General features: G+C 35.9%; 1 protein-coding gene and 3 long non-coding RNA genes across 5 annotated transcripts in view; 2 read left to right on the forward strand and 2 right to left on the reverse strand.

The window, feature by feature from the left end:
- The window catches only part of LOC147843164 (uncharacterized), a 176,315-nt gene extending 171,219 nt beyond the window's left edge, over nt 1-5,096 (reverse strand). The window contains exons 1-2 of the long non-coding RNA XR_015496135.1: nt 4,529-5,096; nt 3,656-4,454 (exon numbers count right to left, since the gene is read on the reverse strand). This is a non-coding gene — a long non-coding RNA (uncharacterized LOC147843164). The remainder of the gene's footprint in view (nt 1-3,655; nt 4,455-4,528) is intronic.
- Nucleotides 1-18,536, forward strand: part of LOC147843159 (uncharacterized) — a 541,229-nt gene that overhangs the window by 498,007 nt on the left and 24,686 nt on the right. The window lies entirely within an intron of this gene.
- LOC137490303 (uncharacterized) lies at nt 9,793-11,651 on the reverse strand. Its single transcript, XR_015495030.1, has 3 exons — nt 11,554-11,651; nt 11,444-11,472; nt 9,793-11,327 (listed from the first exon to the last, which is right to left on the reverse strand). It is a non-coding gene; the product is annotated as an uncharacterized LOC137490303 (long non-coding RNA).
- pop4 (POP4 homolog, ribonuclease P/MRP subunit) overlaps nt 12,665-18,536 on the forward strand; it is a 7,009-nt gene continuing 1,137 nt past the window's right edge. Inside the window, exons 1-6 of one of the 2 annotated variants that reach the window (XM_087259410.1) lie at nt 12,665-12,755; nt 12,931-13,136; nt 14,028-14,268; nt 14,363-14,440; nt 14,545-14,606; nt 14,754-14,855. In XM_087259410.1, coding sequence (XP_087115536.1) covers nt 13,112-13,136; nt 14,028-14,268; nt 14,363-14,440; nt 14,545-14,606; nt 14,754-14,855 — 508 coding nt within the window. In that variant the 5' untranslated portion in view covers nt 12,665-12,755; nt 12,931-13,111. 2 annotated transcript variants of the gene reach the window in all.

Raw genomic sequence — 18,536 nt, forward strand, 5'->3', positions numbered from 1 at the left:
CACTATTTCTTTTTTAAATGCACTCAGTGCGATGTTCAGACCCAACTGTGTTAACCGTATCAGCTAAATTCTCCCACTCTATTTTTCTCTTTTGTTGTTAATTCCGGAGAACAAACTTGCAAATAACACCGCTTTTCTCCGTTCTACCTCCGAAAGCAGCACCTCCAATTCACATTCTGTTCAAAGTTTCTCTTTTTGTTTGATTTTGCCGTTGCTTTTTCGTTGGGTTTTGCCATTAGCATAGTCATTAGCATATTCATACGGGGGAGGAGGCAGGGAGGGGTTTTGCGCTCGTGCATGTTGCGCTCAGTTTCACGTTCATTCGGATGTACAAAAGAATATGCGTGAGATTCGGCGTACGCAGTGTTTCATACATCTGAAATTTTTTCTGCGTACGCACATTTACAGCTGTAAATGTGCATACGCAATGTTTTAGTAAGATTTCCACGCAAGTCTTCGTACATGAGGCCCCTGGTCCATAATTTTTGTTCAGAGAGGTCATGGTTTGATCTTTGATTAGTCTCAAGCAATCCCACGATGTGATTTCGCATTTCAGAGTTCTTCAAGCTTGAACTCTTCAATGCTGCAAACTGTAAAATTTTTCGCATGAGTTTGCATTCCAGGGGCCTCATGTACGAAGACTTGCGTGGAAATCTTACTAAAACATGTTGTAAAAGCTGTAAATGTGCGTACGCAGAAAAAAATTCAGATGTATGAAACACTGCGTACGCCGAATCTCACGCATATTCTTTTGTACATCTGAATGAACGTGAAACTGAGCGCAACATGCACGAGCACAAAACCCCTCCCTGCCTCCTCCCCCGTATGAATATGCTAATGACTATGCTAATGAAAAAACCCAACGAAAAAGCAACGGCAAAATCAAGCAAAAAGAGAAACTTTGAACAGAATGTGAATTGGAGGTGCTGCTTTCGGAGGTAGACCGGAGAAAAGCGGTGTTATTTGCAAGTTTGTTCTCCGGAATTAACAACAAAAGAAAAAATAGAGTGGGAGAGTTTAGCTGATACGGTTAACACAGTTGGGTCTGAACATCGCACTAAGTGCATTTAAAAAAGAAATAGTGTGGTTTATATGTGTAAAATGTTGCAGGATGCTTAACAGTCTCAGTGGCGCACCTCATAAGAAGCATGTGATCATGTACTGACACGTTCGAGCAAAAACTCGGCTCAAATCCAGTGTCTGATGAACTCTTTCTTCTTTTTTTCCCCGCTACATATCAGATTTTGCCCACTATTTATCACGAGAAAGACAAGTAGGAATCATCAATAAGTTTGTGCATCATATTTTATTTGCACATTTATTGAACGGAAATGTTTCTGATTCACGCACGCAAATTCATCTTCAGATAGTGTCTTTATAGCAATGTGCGTGCAGTAGATCGCTCAGATTACATTGGGAAAACAGGCGACCGCTGCAAATTGTGCTTTAATGTTTAGCTGGTCAACTGTATGGTATGGACATCTTACATACCTACTATATGAACCCGTCTCATACAGCTGCCATTGCAAGGATCAGACACTTTGTAGAGAAGAATTTAACACAACTGCCTCTAGGAGTCGCCAATGGAAATAAAACAGACACGCACAAAAAATGTGCGTACGCCTGCCAGAAAGCTGCCGTGAACCTGCGCACATTCCCACGTTCAGTTCATTGTTAGTAAATCCAAACGTGAGCGATTCTGAGCGTGAAACTTGGCGTACGCAAAGTTTTTGTGCGTACGCAGCGTTGATACATGAGGCCCCAGGGGCCTCATGTACGAAGACTTGCGTGGAAATCTTACTAAAACATTGCGTACGCACAAAGCTGTAAATGTGCGTACGCAGAAAAAAATTCAGATGTATGAAACACTGCGTACGCCGAATCTCACGCATATTCTTTTGTACATCTGAATGAACGTGAAACTGAGCGCAACATGCACGAGCACAAAACCCCTCCCTGCCTCCTCCCCCGTATGAATATGCTAATGACTATGCTAATGGCAAAACCCAACGAAAAAGCAATGGCAAAAGCAAGCAAAAAGAGAAACTTTGAACAGAATGTGAATTGGAGATGCTTTCAGAGGTAGACCGGAGAAAAGCGGTGTTATTTGCAAGTTTGTTCTCCGGAATTAACAATAAAAGAAATAAATAGAGCGGGAGAGTTTAGCTGATGCGGTTAACACAGTTGGGTCTGAACATCGCACTGAGTGCATTGAAAAAAGAAATATTGTGGTTTATATCTATAAAATGTTGCAGGATGGGTAACAGTCTCAGTGGCGCTACTCGTAAGACCCATGTGATCAGGAATTGATACGTTCGAGCATGAACTCGGCTCGAATCCAGCGTCTGATGAACTCTTTCTTGTTTTTTCCCCTGCTACATATCAGATTTTGTCAACTATTTATCACGAGAAAGACAAGTAGGAATCATTAATAAGTTCATATCAATAAGCATCATATTTTATTTGCACATTTATTGAATGGAAATGTTTCTGATTCACGCATGCAAATTCATCTTCAGATAGGTATGTAAGATTTCCATACCATACAGTTGACCAGCTAAACATTAAAGCACAATTTGCAGCGGTCGCCTGTTTTCCCGATGTAATCTGAGCTATCTACTGCACGCACATTGCTATAAAGACACTATATGAAGATGAATTTGCAAGCGTGAATCAGAAACATTTCCATTCAATAAATGTGCAAATAAAATATGATGCACAAACTTATTAATGATTCCTACTAGTCTTTCTCGTGATAAATAGTAGGCAAAATCTGATATGTAGCGGGGGAAAAAAGAAGAAAGAGTTCATCAGACGCTGGATTCGAGCCGAGTTCATGCTAGAACGTGTCAAAACATGTTCACATGTGTCTTACGAGCGCGCCACTGAGACTGTTTAGGGTACGGCAACATTTTACAGATATAATAATATTGAATGGAAATGTTTCTGATTCACACATGCAAATTCATCTTCAGATAGTGTCTTTATAGCAATGTGCGTGCGGTAGATCGCTCAGATTACATTGGGAAAACAGGTGACCGCTGCAAATTGTGCTTTCATGTTTAGCTGGTCAACTGTATGGTATGGAAACCTTATATACCTGCTGAACCCGTCTCATACAGCTGCCATTGCAAGGCTCAGACACTTTGTAGAGAGCAATTTAACACAACTGCCTCTAGGAGTCGCCAATGGAAATAAAACAGACACGCACAAAAAATGTGGGTACGCCTGCCAGAAAGCTGCCGTGAAGCTGCGCACATTCCCACGTTCAGTTCATTGTTAGTAAATCCAAACGTGAGCGATTCTGAGCGTGAAACCTGGCGTACGCAAAGTTTTTGTGCGTACGCAGCGTTGATACATGAGGCCCCAGGTCTGCAGCATTCACATGCGTATGAATGGAAGTCTAAAGGGAGAAAAGTGCAATGTGACCGGGACTTTAAGCTGTAACTCTAATTAAACACACCTGATAAAACTAATTAAGGCTTGTTAGAAATCTACAGGTAATGTTGAAACAGGGTGGGAACTAAACTCTGCTGCCCTGCAGTTCTCCAGTAACTTGAAGTTTGACCCCCATGGTATACAGCAGGGGTGCTTAATCCTGTTCCTGGAGAGCTACGTTCCTGCAGATTTCAGTTGCTACCTATATCAAACACACCTGCCTGTAATTATAACGTGGTGTTCAGGTCCTAATTAATTGGTTTAGGTGTGTTTGATATGGATAGCAACTGAAATCTGCAGGAAGGTAGATCTCCAGGAACAGGATTAAGCACCCCTGGTATATAGCATACTTTTAAAGCAACTGCTAACATTTATCACAATCACATATCCAATAAACACACACACACACACACACACACACACACACACACACACACACACACACACACACACACACACACACACAAAGTGCTGCAGTGAAATGTGTTACTCTCTCCTCAATGCTGACCATGCAAAAAAAAAAAAAACTGAACAGCAAAAAACACAAAATAATTATTTTAAATTTTAAAGTTTTAAATAATTAAAAGCTCTGTCAATTCTCAAAAAGTTTAAAATAATTATAGAAAACAAAAATAAAGTTGGCAACACCGAAAAACCAAAGGATCCAATCTTTTATTGTTATAATTATCTCATGACAACAAACTTTTTTATTGTTTCTAATATAAATTCATAGATGGAAACACAGCTCTGAAAAATACTTAGTAACAAACTCACAACCTGGGACCGGACAGGGGAGCTTTTGTGTGTGGATGGTTATGTGTATCATGTTTTGTGATTCCCTGTGATGATGTGCACATGTTACCTTACTGAGATGATGGAATTTAATTTTGGCTTAGTTGCCAGAAAGATACATACAACTGTTAGCATCTGTACATTATGGCAGTATGCAATATCCAATAAATACATATACTTAAACAAAAGTAATGTAAGAAGTTATATGAGGAGAGGCTAACTAGCTAACAATGTAGCTTTCAAGTACACAGTTCAAGATAACAACAATGTAGCTTTCAAGTACACAGTTCAAGATAACAACAATGTAGCTTTCAAGTACACAGTTCAAGATAACAACAATATAACCTAAAACACAGCCTTATTTTATAAACCCTCAAAAACATTTGAACACATTTTACTTACTCATTTTAGATTCTTATTTAAAGCCTAAAACATATCAGACTCAACATCTGAATTGATAGACAGAGAATAGAGCACACTCAGCAGTAAACAAATCAAACACCTGGCTCTCTTAAAGGGCCAGCATTTTCTGAAAACTCTTTCTAACACCTTTGTGTTTAGAATAAGACGGACAGCCTGTGGGAGTGTGTGGTGATGCCTAAATCATTGTTTTTTACAGTTATTTACTGCACAATCTACAGAGTAACAGTGCAGTTATACTAATTAAACACACCTGATCAAACTAAATCTAAAGGTAGTGTGTTGAAGCAGGGCTGGAACTAAATTCTAGGCTGTGGCCTTCCAGGAGTTTGACACCCCTAGTACATAGCATATTTTCAAAGCAACTGCCTACATTTATCACAGTTATGCACATATCGTTTAATAAAAACAATAAAAATATACTATAATATAAACTTCATCCATAGAAAAAAAATAAATAAATAAATAATCTGATTCTCATGTCGTTCCAAATCTGTAGTAATAATAAAAAACACAACAAATATCATGATTTATACATTTATTTAGGAAAGCCTTTATACTGTTAATGGCACTTTTACTTGCCAGTTTTCCAGACAAATTCATTGAGTCCCTGCAAAAATGTATGTGCGTGTTGTTTAAGATATATATATATATATATATATATATATATATATATATATATATATATATATATATATATATATATATATATTTTTTTTTTTTTTTTAAATAACACATTTTTACTAGTTATTTAGCAAAATACTAATATTCAGTTGAAAGTGCAATTTAAAATCTTAACTATAGGTCAAACTAGGCAATTAAATTAGATTAATTATAGAAAAAGTAAACAAAGTTATAAAAATTATTGTGACAATTTCTTTGCTCTGTATGAATATTTTTGCCTTTAAATGCATTTCGTCCATATCTTACACTTACCTTTTATTAAGCTCTGTGGCATTGGTTGACTCTTGATACTCAATGTTAAAAACATAAAAGGAACCAAAGAAAACACAGAGATAAAATAAATATAAAATAGCAACATAAAGCATCAGAGTAGATAGGGCAGTAATGGTTGAACAGTAATTTACCATTTATTATCACAGTAAATATCTGTAATGGTACATAGAGTAAATTACTGTAATTTATTCTTTGCACTACAGAATTTCATACAAATCCTGCTCCTTTTACAGTAAAATACTGTTTCTTTTCATTACAGCTTAACACTGGCTATTTTACAGTTATTTACTTCATAATCTACAGTAAGGGTTAACAGTGCAGCACTTTGTGGCTGAACTACTTGTAGTGGATCGGAAGAATATCTTCATTGCAACAATGAAATAATTCCCAAGCTAAACATAACAAGAAAAGGTTCCCCCCTCCCCCTTATAGTTTTAGTTAAATAACTTTAAATGAATTAACATGCATTAACAACAAATGTACATTACTTATTTATTCTAATGATTAATTTGAACATTTTAACTATTTATTGACCTTTTAATGTAAAGTTTATGTTTATAGAGTGTAATATATAAGCATTGCTTCTGACGGCAGCTACAGTGTAAATTCACTAATGTTGATCCGGGACCATCATCAATAAAATACACTGTAAATTCACTAATGTTGATCCTGGACCATCATCTTTTAAATACAGTATAAATTCACTAATGTTGATCCTGGACAATCATCATTAAAATACAGTGTAAAATCAATAATGTTGATCCTGGAACATCATCTTTTAAATACAGTGTAAATTCACTAATGTTGATCCTGAACCATCACTATCATTTCAATACTGTGTTATTAGTAGGTGCCTGTGGTGTAGTGGTTAGTGCGTTGACACTTGGCACTGAAGTATTCATAGCAACCCAAGTTTGAATCTCACCTCAATCCACTTTGAAGATCTGTTCTCTATCTCTGTATCATACAAAATTAAACTCAAAAACTTCCCAGAATTAAATTTATACCAATACAGTGTAAATTCACTAATGTTGAACCTGGACCATCATCTTTAAAATACAGTGTAAATTCATTAATGTTGATCCTGGACCATCATCTTTAAAATACAGTGTAAATTCATTAATGTTGATCCTGGACCATCACTATCATTTCAATACTATTTGATTATTAGGTGTCTGTGGTGTAGTGGTTAGTGCATGGACACTTGACACTGTAGTATTCATAGCAACCCAAGTTCGAATCTCACCTCAATCACCTTTGAAGATCTGTTCCCTATCTCTGTATCAAACAAAATTAAACTCAAAAACTTCCCAGAATTAAATAATACCAATACAGAGTAAATTCAGTAATGTTGATCCTTGACCATCGTCTTTAAAATACAGTGTAAAGTCCCTAATGTTGATCCTGGACCATCATCTTTAAAATACAGTGTAAATTCCCTAATGTTGATCCAGGACCATCATCATTGAAATACAATGTAACTTCACCAGTGTTGATCCTGGACCATCATTGTTTAAATACAGTGTAAATTTACTAATGTTGATCCTGGACCATCATCTTTAAAATAAAGTGTAAATTCACTAATGTTGATCCTGGACCATCATCATTAAAATACAATGTAACTTCACTAATGTTGATCCTGGACCATCATCTTTTAAATACAGTGTAAATTCACTAATGTTGATCCTGGACCATCATCTTTTAAATACAGTGTAAATTCACTAATGTTGATCCTGGACCATCATCTTTTACAGTTTTTCTCAGTCACTTTGGTGCATTTCTCACAACACTATTTACATTTGCACAACAGTTAAAGCATTTCTCAAAACAGTTAGCACAAACAGCAAAACCTCGTTGATAACCTGCTAAAGCGTGTCACTTGCTCAAAATGGATAGCTCATTCCACAAAAGCAAGTATTGATGTCAATGAAAGTGTCAGTGTCATCTAGATAAAAAGTCCTGACGCCATTGTTTATGAACAAGATGGCTTTGTCATGGTTTCATTATGACAGTTTACTCTGTACATTTTTTCCAATGCAAAAAAAATCAGATTTTTGTGACACTTTCTGAAAATGCTCAGACAGCAATAGTATTTGCACAGCCATTTGAAAACTGCAGTAAAGTTAGACATCTCTGCATTTAGTGAGGTATCTGAGTACAAGACACTAAATATGTATGTTTTACATTTTTACTGCATTTGCTTTTTGCAATTCTAATTTATTCAAATTATATTGTGCAAAAGAATAAATACACCCTTATTTACAAAAAAACATAAACGCCCTTTGGGTAGAGCTGTGCACAACTGTAAACAATATTGCAGTACATAATGGAACTGAACCTACAAAATACACAAATCTGTAAATCCTTCATGAAATTGTTCATTTCAGGAGACATTTTCAGGAAAAAAAAAGATCCAAAGTTTTTTTGATAAAATTAGCTTGACAGATTTTGACAACTAGTTCAACATTTTTGCGTGTAATGACTCAAGTATTGAAATGAGGACTATTAGTTTTATACGGAATAAACTCTGCTTTTAATCTAGTCAAAAAAATAAATAAATAAGACTTTACACAGAAGAAACTATACTATAGGAAATACTTTGAAAAATTCCTTCTTCTGTTCAACATCCTTTGGGACAAATTTGAAAGAGACAACAATTTTACAAGTGGGCTAATAACTTTGACTTCATATTACAATGAATGCCATGTAGTGTGCGAAACAGGCTTCATTTAAAGGGAACAAAAAGCTTTTATTTGTCAAAAGCACAGAGTGACAGTGAATGAGGACCCACCTGGTGCTGCATCAGAATTGAGTTGAGTGCAGGTAAGCAGAGATCCAGCAGGGGTGTCAAACTCAATTCCTGGAAGGCCGAAGCCCTGAACAGTTTAGTTCTAACCCTGCTCCAACACACTTACCTGTAGATTTCAAACAAGCCTGAAGGACTCAATTAGTTTGATCAGGTGTGTTTAATTAGGGTTGGAACTAAACTGTGCAGAGCTGCAGCCCTTTTGGAACTGAGTTTGACACCTGTGCAGTATCTGGACTGCAGGTGCTCTAGAAGCTCAGTAGCAGCAGGGCATGCCAAAGTACTGCTCTCCACTTCCTGTCAGAGGAACTTCTTCCTGTTGAGGGAAAAGTTTTACATTACAATCTAAAGTCACTTAAAAAGTAGCTAAATGTGTTACTTAGATACTATTTAAGGAAAGTAATGTGAAAGTTTGTGTAATTTATTGAATTTTTTTTTATTTATTTATGAGTATGGGTTTATTTTGACCTCTGCTCATTTGCAGTTATTAATCATCAAAACGTATTTTTTTATTGATGGGTTTTATTCAGTCTACTTCCCTTAATTTAATCAAAAGTGTAGATTCACAATTCACATTGCACTGGTCATCATTACTGATCTGTGTGCGCCAGCTACAAGGTGAGAATGATTTAGCATTTATGTTCTGCAAAGTGTTTTCTACAGGGGTGAATAATGCAGCTTAATTTCACAAAGCCAAGATATGTTTCTAATTATGCATTTAATTCCTATTTTGAAATAATAAATCAACTTTAAATAAACAAACAACGACTCAAGCTAGCTAATGGCCACTGTGTGGACCACTGTTACTGCAGTGGTGGCCAATAATTGAATTGCCAATCAGTTTACCACAGCCTGTAATAAAGCAAATACACACCTAGAGTATGTTGTCATGTTTCCATTGTGTGTTTTTGTTGCTATTGTTTCTAGCTTGATAAAGAAAAAATAAATGTATGATAATGTCTGCAAGATTTATTCTATTTTTTTCGTGTGTGTGTGTGTGTGTGTGTGTGTGTGTGTGTGTGTGTGTGTGTGTGTGTGTGTGTGTGTGTGTGTGTGTGTGTGTGTGTGTGTTTGTGTGTGTGTGTGTGTGTGTACGTGTTTTTGTGACATATCAGGACACAAATCTGTATAATGACATGGGTATGACACAGGTATTACAAAAAGGAGGTGAAATATGAGGACATTGGTGACGTCCTCATTTCTCAAAATGCTTATAAATCACACTGAATGAGTTTAATCAGAGAGTAAAGCTGCACACAGTCTCCTGTGATGGTTGGGTTTAGGGGTGGGGTGGGGTGAGGGCAATACAATATACAGTTTGGACAGTATAAAATGAATGGAAACCTATGTAATGTCCCCACTTTTCACAAAAACAAACATGTGTGTGTTTGTGTGTGTGTGTTATATATATTCTAGAGAAGAGTTAACAGTAGCTTGAATTGGTCCCTCTGTAACTCCACATGAGCAGTAATTTTAAAGTTTCTTCTGGTCATTCGAGTGACATCTTCTGTCTGGAGCATCAGGCCAATCTTCTGCTGTCCAAAATTGGGTGGTTTGTCTTGGTCGGGCATCTCAGCTGAGACCTGTCCACTATGGGTGACCCTACCGGTAGCTGTGAAGTACCAGTGGCGTAGCTCTCAGCATCACTGATGCACACAAGCCCTCACAGCACGTCAAGTTGCAAACCATGTGAGGGACCCTAACCTACCCTAACACAACAGCCAAATCTAACAACCCTATAACAACCCCTAATGTGCCAAAAACCACTCTGAGGAGACCAGCAACACGCTAGAAACGCCTACAGAGCCTTGCTAACCGCATTTCAACATCCAAATGAACCCAAGAGCCGAATATCAGCAGCACACACGATCACCAAAACATCCAGCAATGCACAGCTGCTGCTTTACCTCTAAACCTTGTTACGCCCAGTCACCTGACTTAAACACATTTGGGATCAGCTTAAGTCAAGAGTGCAAGTATGCCAGGTCCCTCCAGGAATGTGTGTGGAGTTGCTTGAGGAATGAACTTTGACACTTCACACAAAGGTCCTACAGTACAGTATCCAGTGCGTCATAATTATGAGCATTTTGCTGGCTGCTTGAGGTACTCAGCTAGTCCAGACACTACACTGCTGAATCGCATGTTGTCAAATGTTGAATATTGTATGTTATCATTTATAGAAAGAGAAATCAACCCTTTAGCATTGTCTCCAAAATAAAGATGATGATGTTGTTGTTTCAAAAATAAAAGGGGGTCCAAAAAAAGATTTTTAGACTACTCTCCTAAGAAATGCGAGGAGGTTGTTATTAAGAGCACTAGAAAGAGGAGTTGATAGGCCTTTAACTTGAAGGATAGTTCACCCAAAAATACAAGTCTGTCATCATTTACTGACCATCATGTTCCAAACCTGTGTAACTGTCTTTGGAGCAACGTAATGGGAGACCAATTTTAAAACAAAAATAGTTCATGTAAGTGAGTTAAATGATAAATCTTCCAGATTAACTGTGAAATGACATGATTGGTTTAATATTGTGTTCTTTGTGTGCCATTAGGTTTCTTGGTCTAAAGAACAAAGTGGTTCATAAAGACAGCCAAGAGGTGGCTCAGACATCATTAGTCAGAAGAAGTCAGCAAAAGAAACCAGACAAGGCTGATGAAATTTGCCCAGTGTAACATTGAGTTTTTTTTAAAGTTCAGTTTCTCAAAATGTGTCAGAATAAGATTTGACACAAAAAATCATTCTGCTAGCAGAAACACAGAAAAAGTTGTGATCAAATTAAGACTCAAAATCACCCCCAAGTGTATAAAAGCATCCCCAACAACACAAAATGACTAAAGACAAACAGCACAGACAAAACTCAACTGTGTTCTCACCTTTTGTCAGCTCATGCATTGCTCCATTTGGATCAAAAAGCTGCCCATGAACACACCAAACACCACAGTCAGCAGTATCGGTTTCCTGTTTCTGAACAGCAAACCCAGAACTTCCATAGCACAGTATTTAGTACCATCACAGTAATAGTCACTCACCACTGAGGGATCAGCTCCTGTAAATATGTCTGATAATCCAATTATTTATATTGTTTGCAAAAAAAAAAAAAAAAAAAAAAAATTAGAAACATAGTGCAATTAAAGCTGACCTCTTTGTGTTTCTTCTTGGCTTGATTTGTTTACTTGCTACTTCACATTCTAGAGCCCCAGTCAGAGCACTCTCTTCAGTCGACGGCCATGCTGAATCATCCAACATGCTCAAACATTAAACCGACTGAGTTGGGCAGCTCAGGTTTTACTTTTTTTTGGACACAATCCAGCTTACCAGCCAGGCTGGTCAAATCTAGCCATGAAACCTCCAACTCCAACAATATTGCAAAAACTAAATTTACTAAATACAATTTTAACTCAAATGTAAATATATATTTTTTTGTTTCTCCTGATTTTCCCTCTTTATTAAAAATGCATTTAATATTTTACCTAACATTTTTATTTGGGTGTAATAATTTTTGGAGCTTCTTTTAAATTATTTTGCAACGTTAGCTCCAGGTATGGCTTTGGTGAGTAATTTATATGCACAAATATAATAGCATCCTAGAAAATATTCAGTTAAAAGAGGGATCTTTCTCTGGGTTTAATCATTTATGATATTTTATATATATATATATATATATATATATATATATATATATATATATATATATATATATATATATATATATATATATATATATATATATATATATATATATATAAAATTTAATAATTATTTATAGTTTTTATACACACTGTTATAAGTATGTTTTGTTATTGCAGACATGAACTTAATCAATATTTGTATGTAGGCTATGTTATTTTTATTGTATTTTAACATTTAAGTTTTTTAAGTATGTTAGTCATGCAATAGCCTATTATTAGATATACAATGTTTATTAAATGTTTTGTACTTTATTTGTTTACATAAATAATGATATTGATATAATTATATAAGATAGCCTATTGTGTAATTAAAAAAATATGCTGGGATACCAATGAGCAAAACGTTGGTTTTTCCATGGAGACTAATGTGGAAACGCTCTGTGTATATACATATATTTTAAACTTGACCAATGCTCAACCATAGACTGTGCTCCACACTGGATCATGAATGAAATAATATTGCATCCCCTTTAAAGAATTTTAAAGCAAAGGTGTTATGACATATAAAAAACAGAAGATGGCAGTAGTGCAACATGAAAGCTGCCGGTAAAACACGAAGAAGAAGAAGATCAGCTCATCTATTTTGGCAGCACGTTTTTTCTACAGCGGGAGTGTTTTAATTCCGGTGTCTTCAGCTTTTGAGCTATGGAACGTTAGTGTTAAATTGGTTTTACTTTTGTCATGATCATTTTAATGTTGGGTTGCTGAATGTGTTTGTTTTGTAGTTTATCGATACTGTTTTTCTGTGAAATTTTATTCTAACGTTACTCATTACAAGAGGGTGGTCTGTCGTAATTTTATGTATGCTAACGTTATATTTTTCACAGGTGTGCTGCAGTCAGAAATCCCCTCAGATCAAAGTCATCTTTTGGGAGTTGAGGTGATTTATGTTCAGTATTGTTAACCATCATTTACCAGTTTACTCGCAGTTAGACACCGCATTTAATCAGCTTTATTTATTAACCATCTGTTATTGCACACATTATGCTGTAAAGAAGTGTGTCAGTTATGCATTTAATAAAAATAATGTACAGTGTTACTTGGCATATATAACTTTTATATTTAGTATGTCTCTTGAGGTTTAAGTTTCTTCATTTTTCTTTTTTATTTAGCCTACTATAAAGATGTGTTGTATTACTTATGAAATAAACAACTACCACTTAAAATATTTCTATTTTTATTTAAATTTGTATATTTTTGACCTCAGATTTGGCTCTTTATATAAAGGAAGCATAGACTACGTTAGCATGTATATCAGTAATCAAATGAACTCCCCTAATCTGAAAAAAATAATAATATGATGGTGTTTATATGAGTTGCTTTTCTGAATGTTCCTTTCATGATCCCGTTTTTTTTCTTCTTTTCGTTTTATAGCACATAATTTAATAAACATCATTGCATCACCACACTTTCCACATTTTCTCTAGTTTCATGTCTCTTTGGGTGTTTAGTTAAAAATTTTTCGACTTAAAGTCGACTTTCATGCATGCCATCCGCCCTGAATTTCTGGTGAGTGACCCCCTTTACTCATTCTCAGTATTTTACATATACTGTAGGCCAGGGGTGTCCAAATTCAGTTCTGGAGGGCCAGTTTTCTGCATATTTTTGTTCTAACCCCAATTAAACACGCATGAACCAGCTAATCAAGCTCTTTCTAGGTATATTACGCACTTGAGGCCGTAGTAATAAAGAACTGTAGTAATAAAGAATTAGAACTTCCTCTCTCTTGTTTAAAGGCTGTCCAAAATATGCAGTGCTGCTGCTTTTCTTTTTAATTTTGCAAGCTCCTTTGAATTTTTGCTTGATTTTGTGTTAAATTAATTGTGTTAAATCTGTTATCAGTCGCAGTATTACAACATCCCGGAGGGACTGACTAATGCTGATAAATTCACACTGTATGATGTACAGAAATTTTGCAAACCAGTGGAATGTGGCTTTTCACAGTCTCAACATGGCACAGATGCAGAGGCTTTCACCAAAGCATTCGTCAAGAATAGCATTCCCCATATGAAAGATGCAGCTATCGAGGATATGATGGCACGCAAGGCAGTAGTCCTGGAATATAAAAGACCAAAGAAAAAGGTGAAGAAGGTAAAAGCCAAGGGACTGAATGCCAAAGAAAGACGACGGCTGCAAATATTCCAGCTTAAGCCTGAACATCAAAAGTGGGTGTTGGAGGTTTCATTATAGCTTGATTCTTACACTTATAGAAATGTATTGTGTTTGAAAGTTCTGCTTATTGTATGATTCTGATTGTAGATATGAACTCTTCTTACCTCTGCATGAGCTGTGGAAAAGCTATATTGAGGATCTGTGCAATGGATTGAAACCAGGAAGGTATAAGGAAGATGCTCTTCAGAGTTTTAGGCTTGTGGATATTTCATTTCAAGTCTTGCTTACACTCCCTGAATGTGCTGCTTGCTTGTGTCTTCTGAATACAGCAACCCGCAGGTGATCCAGCAGAAGCTCTTGAAAGCTGATTTCCATGGTGCTATATTAACGGGTACGCCGTCATGCACATTTGGAAATGTCAACCCACAAAGGCACATTTTGTAGTTCAGCTGCTGTATTTCCAGAATTTCCATGTAAGGGGGATATTTTGGGTGTATGGAGAACCTCATGATTTCACTCTCATTTTTCTGCCTTCTAGTTGTCAGATCGAAATGCCCTTCGTATGTGGGTCTAACTGGCATTCTTGTACAGGAACTGAAGCACATCTTCAAACTCATTACAAAAGAGGACAAACTAAAAGGTATTTATGTTGTGTAATGTGTGTGACGTTTAAATGAAATGAGTGAGCATGTGCATACTGCAGCCAATAATCTGATTGTTGCATTTATAAAAATCTTAATGTTTTGACATATTTAAACTAGAGGTGTAATGGATCACAAATCTCATGGTTCGGATCACAATAGGTGTGTTCGATTTTAAAACACAGCTGCAGCCGGTGATCAATGACATTAGTGGAGCGGAGGTGGGGGCAGAGTTAAAAATGGAGCCGTCAAGCCAGATAAGCACTTCGTGGCTCAAAGTTGTGGCTGTCATGATAACCAATCACATGGCGTTATCATTATTTATTTATTTATCACAACAAAAGATTTACAGTGCAAATAAAACAGAAAAGAGTCTCTACAAATAAGTTTATTTTTAAACAATAAGTGAATTATGAATTAAATAAAATTTCCCAGAAAGAGCTAGATACATCAATGTGACTTTTAAAATTTGTGCATAAATAGCCTGGTTACATTGCATCTACCTGCTAACTAATTCTCATTAGTTTGTAAGTAGACTGTTAGGTTAGGGTTAGGGTTAGTGTAAGTTGAAATGTGTTTGCAAAGTTTCTTATACTCAAATGGACCATCAAAATAAAATAAACCTTTTATTACAAGTCTGTGAGACTTATTTGAGTTAATATTTAGGTTATTCACTAAAATAAATCATTTAAATCATTCATGGAGCTGATTGCAGTAAATAGTCTGAATAAATAAGGTCAAAAGTAAACCTGTGCAAACAATCCAGCCTTTAGAAACAAATTATTCAACAAAAGGTGATACTGCAGTAAAATATTTGTGTTTTTTTTTTTATAAGCATGATATATACAAGGGAGAGATGGTATGAAAATTAATTGTTTGTTTTAAAATTTGTGAGAATTTTTCCAGTAATAAACCCGAAACACGTGGTTGTTGTCATGCAGTGAATTCAGCCAATCATGTAATATCGGTGTCATTGTCGCAGCTCCTGCAGTTGCTCTTCATACACCGCACTGGCTGAGTTTGCTGACTGATCTCGGAGCACTGTAGAAGTACTTTGATGCCACGTGAATGTCAGACAAAATTTCTAACCGAAAGGCACCGCTTTAATACTAAGTTCTGTGTAGCAATGCATGAAGTCGAACGCACTTATTATGGTTGCATAGTCATGGATCGGACCATTTTTTGGATCAGCCAAAAAGGGGAGGAGACAAATGTCATTTTGCTTTCCATTTATTACAAAAACAGTACTGAAAGACTCTTGGTTTTAACAAACAGAAATTAGAACCTGTAATTTATTAAATAAAATAAAGAAGTAATCAGAAAAAATCTTATTTTCAATAAATGATTAGGTTATTCACTCAAACTTCATTTGTCTTTGCTAGATGTGTCATTTTTGAAGAATTACTCAGTGGCATATTTTTGATGGCCTCCTATAGGTTAAATAATGAAATTGCTGCCTACAACGTTCATGACAGTGATTTACATTTTTACCATAAACATCAGTGATTTTATCTACAATATAAACTGTAATCCCAGTATTTTCTGTTTTTTATTTGACTGTTGCCTGGGTGTTCCCAATCCCCAAGATCCCAATCTTTTAATAATTAATTGTGCAGCTTACACTAAATGCATTAATGTAGGCTAAACGGGTAGTGACAGAAAACACCTTTAATGACACCCACCATATCCCAAATAACCTGCCACAACTTCTTCTTTCATCATTATATTTAACAGGAAAGCCTAAATGCTTTCATACATGTGATTTGAATGATCTAAGACGTGATCTATCTTCAATCGTTACAAATTCAGGATTAATCTACCATTAAAAAAAATGTATTAATCTGCTGGCCACATGTGTTCCAAACCGTGGTGTTATGATTGTTATTGGTGATTGTGATTCGTTACACCCCTAATTTAAACCTATTTCATGGATGTCTTCTTATGTTCAGTTCAAGATAAGCACTGTGGAAAAGCTTTATTTCATTTGTTGCTAGATCTTGCTAGATAAAAATCAGCAAACAAAACCATGCCATTGATCAACAAAAATAAATTAAGTCATTTAGATTAAAAATAAAAAACAAATATGACAATCCACTTTAGATGTGTCATAATATTACGCCCAACAACATTCTAGTTAAGAGAACATTGTGTTTTTCAGCCTTTCGCTACAAAACACATCTTTCTGCTTTTAGGCGGTTTTCTTAAAATCCTGGAATAAATGTTTTTTTACTAGTAATATTTCTGTTAATATAATGGATACCAGATGACAGTGTTGCTAATAGTCTATTTTATAAGTGAGAAAAGTGATATGTAAAATGACTTATTAAATGATAAATTTAAGTTTTAAAAATCCTTTGATTTTCAGTTGTGGTAGTCCCATAGACTGTAAAATATATGGACGTAGTATCCGTGACGTCACCCATAGGTTTCTGAACATTGCAAAAGAAGCTACAAGTAGGCGCGTCTTCGCACTCACGGCGGGATACCAAACAAGGGCAAAGAGGATGAGAGTGAGCGGAGCTACAGACACCTGCTGGCATTTAGCTTGGACCTTGCTTAGACAGACTTTACTTTGCGAGAACGCTTGATACTTCATTACCTGTGACTCGTTTGTCTTCTGACCACATGTGCTTGGTTGTACACTATATCCATAAAGTGTTTAGACTTTTAAAAACACTGTTGTACCACATTGAGCCACTAAGCATTGTTCTTGTGACGTTTTTCTACAGGAGAAAAAAGCTAATTATATGATTTTGTATGACAATATTTCTAGACTGTTCTAGAGCCTTCAGCTAATCAATCTGTCAGATTCTGGAGTGCTTTACAGGTCTAAAGAACATTTATAAATGATAAATAATCTGAAATAAGACCAATGCATTTATAGAGTTGGTATAAGTATATAATTTCACTCACCTGGGAAACGGAGGCCACGTGAATGGTTTGTGAGCACAATAAAGTGAAGACAGCATGCCATATCACCTGACAATTGTAAGAAATAATTCCAAAAAGCAATTGACTGTGTAAAGCCACATAAAACAAAAATACGATGTATATCCCGAGTTCAGTACCAAATCTGCCGGAGTCAGCTGAGGTGAAGTGACGGTGACCAGCGAGACCTAGCTGTCACTCAAGTGCCACCCCATTGTCATGAAGGGTAGTCATAGCTATATGAACCAAAGTTGTTCTTTAAACACCCTTTTTTTCTGCTGTAAAGTTGGCCATTCTAATAGTGGGCTAAATTAAAAATTTGCTCCATATGGAGCAATGCGAAATTTCAATGAATTGCAGCTTCAGTTACTTGCGTATTGGCTTCCCGAGGGAGAGCAGGAGATTGCCGCTTGGGTAGTCCTCGACATAACATTATTAAAATTTAATTATTTAAATAAAATAAAAATAAACATTTTAATGGACTCTTTTTCACAAGCCTTTTATGAGGTGTTTAACGGTCATCATAATTATAAATCCTTGAAAGTTTGAACATGTAATGTATTTATGAATGTATTATAACATCTTTGCATCAAATTACAAAAAATGAATTGCCTCTTACTTGAGGTGTTTCTAATGCAGCATCTATGGGGCTGAGAGTAAATTTGGCGTTATTCTCTCATCTGGCAGCCGTCATCAGTCTCACACTATTTTTTTTCTTTCTGAAAGTCTTGACAACACCACCAAGGAGTGTT

Source organism: Danio rerio, chromosome 7, assembly GCF_052040795.2.
Source record: "Danio rerio strain M-AB ecotype USA chromosome 7, GRCz13ab, whole genome shotgun sequence".
Classification (NCBI taxonomy): domain Eukaryota; kingdom Metazoa; phylum Chordata; class Actinopteri; order Cypriniformes; family Danionidae; genus Danio; species Danio rerio.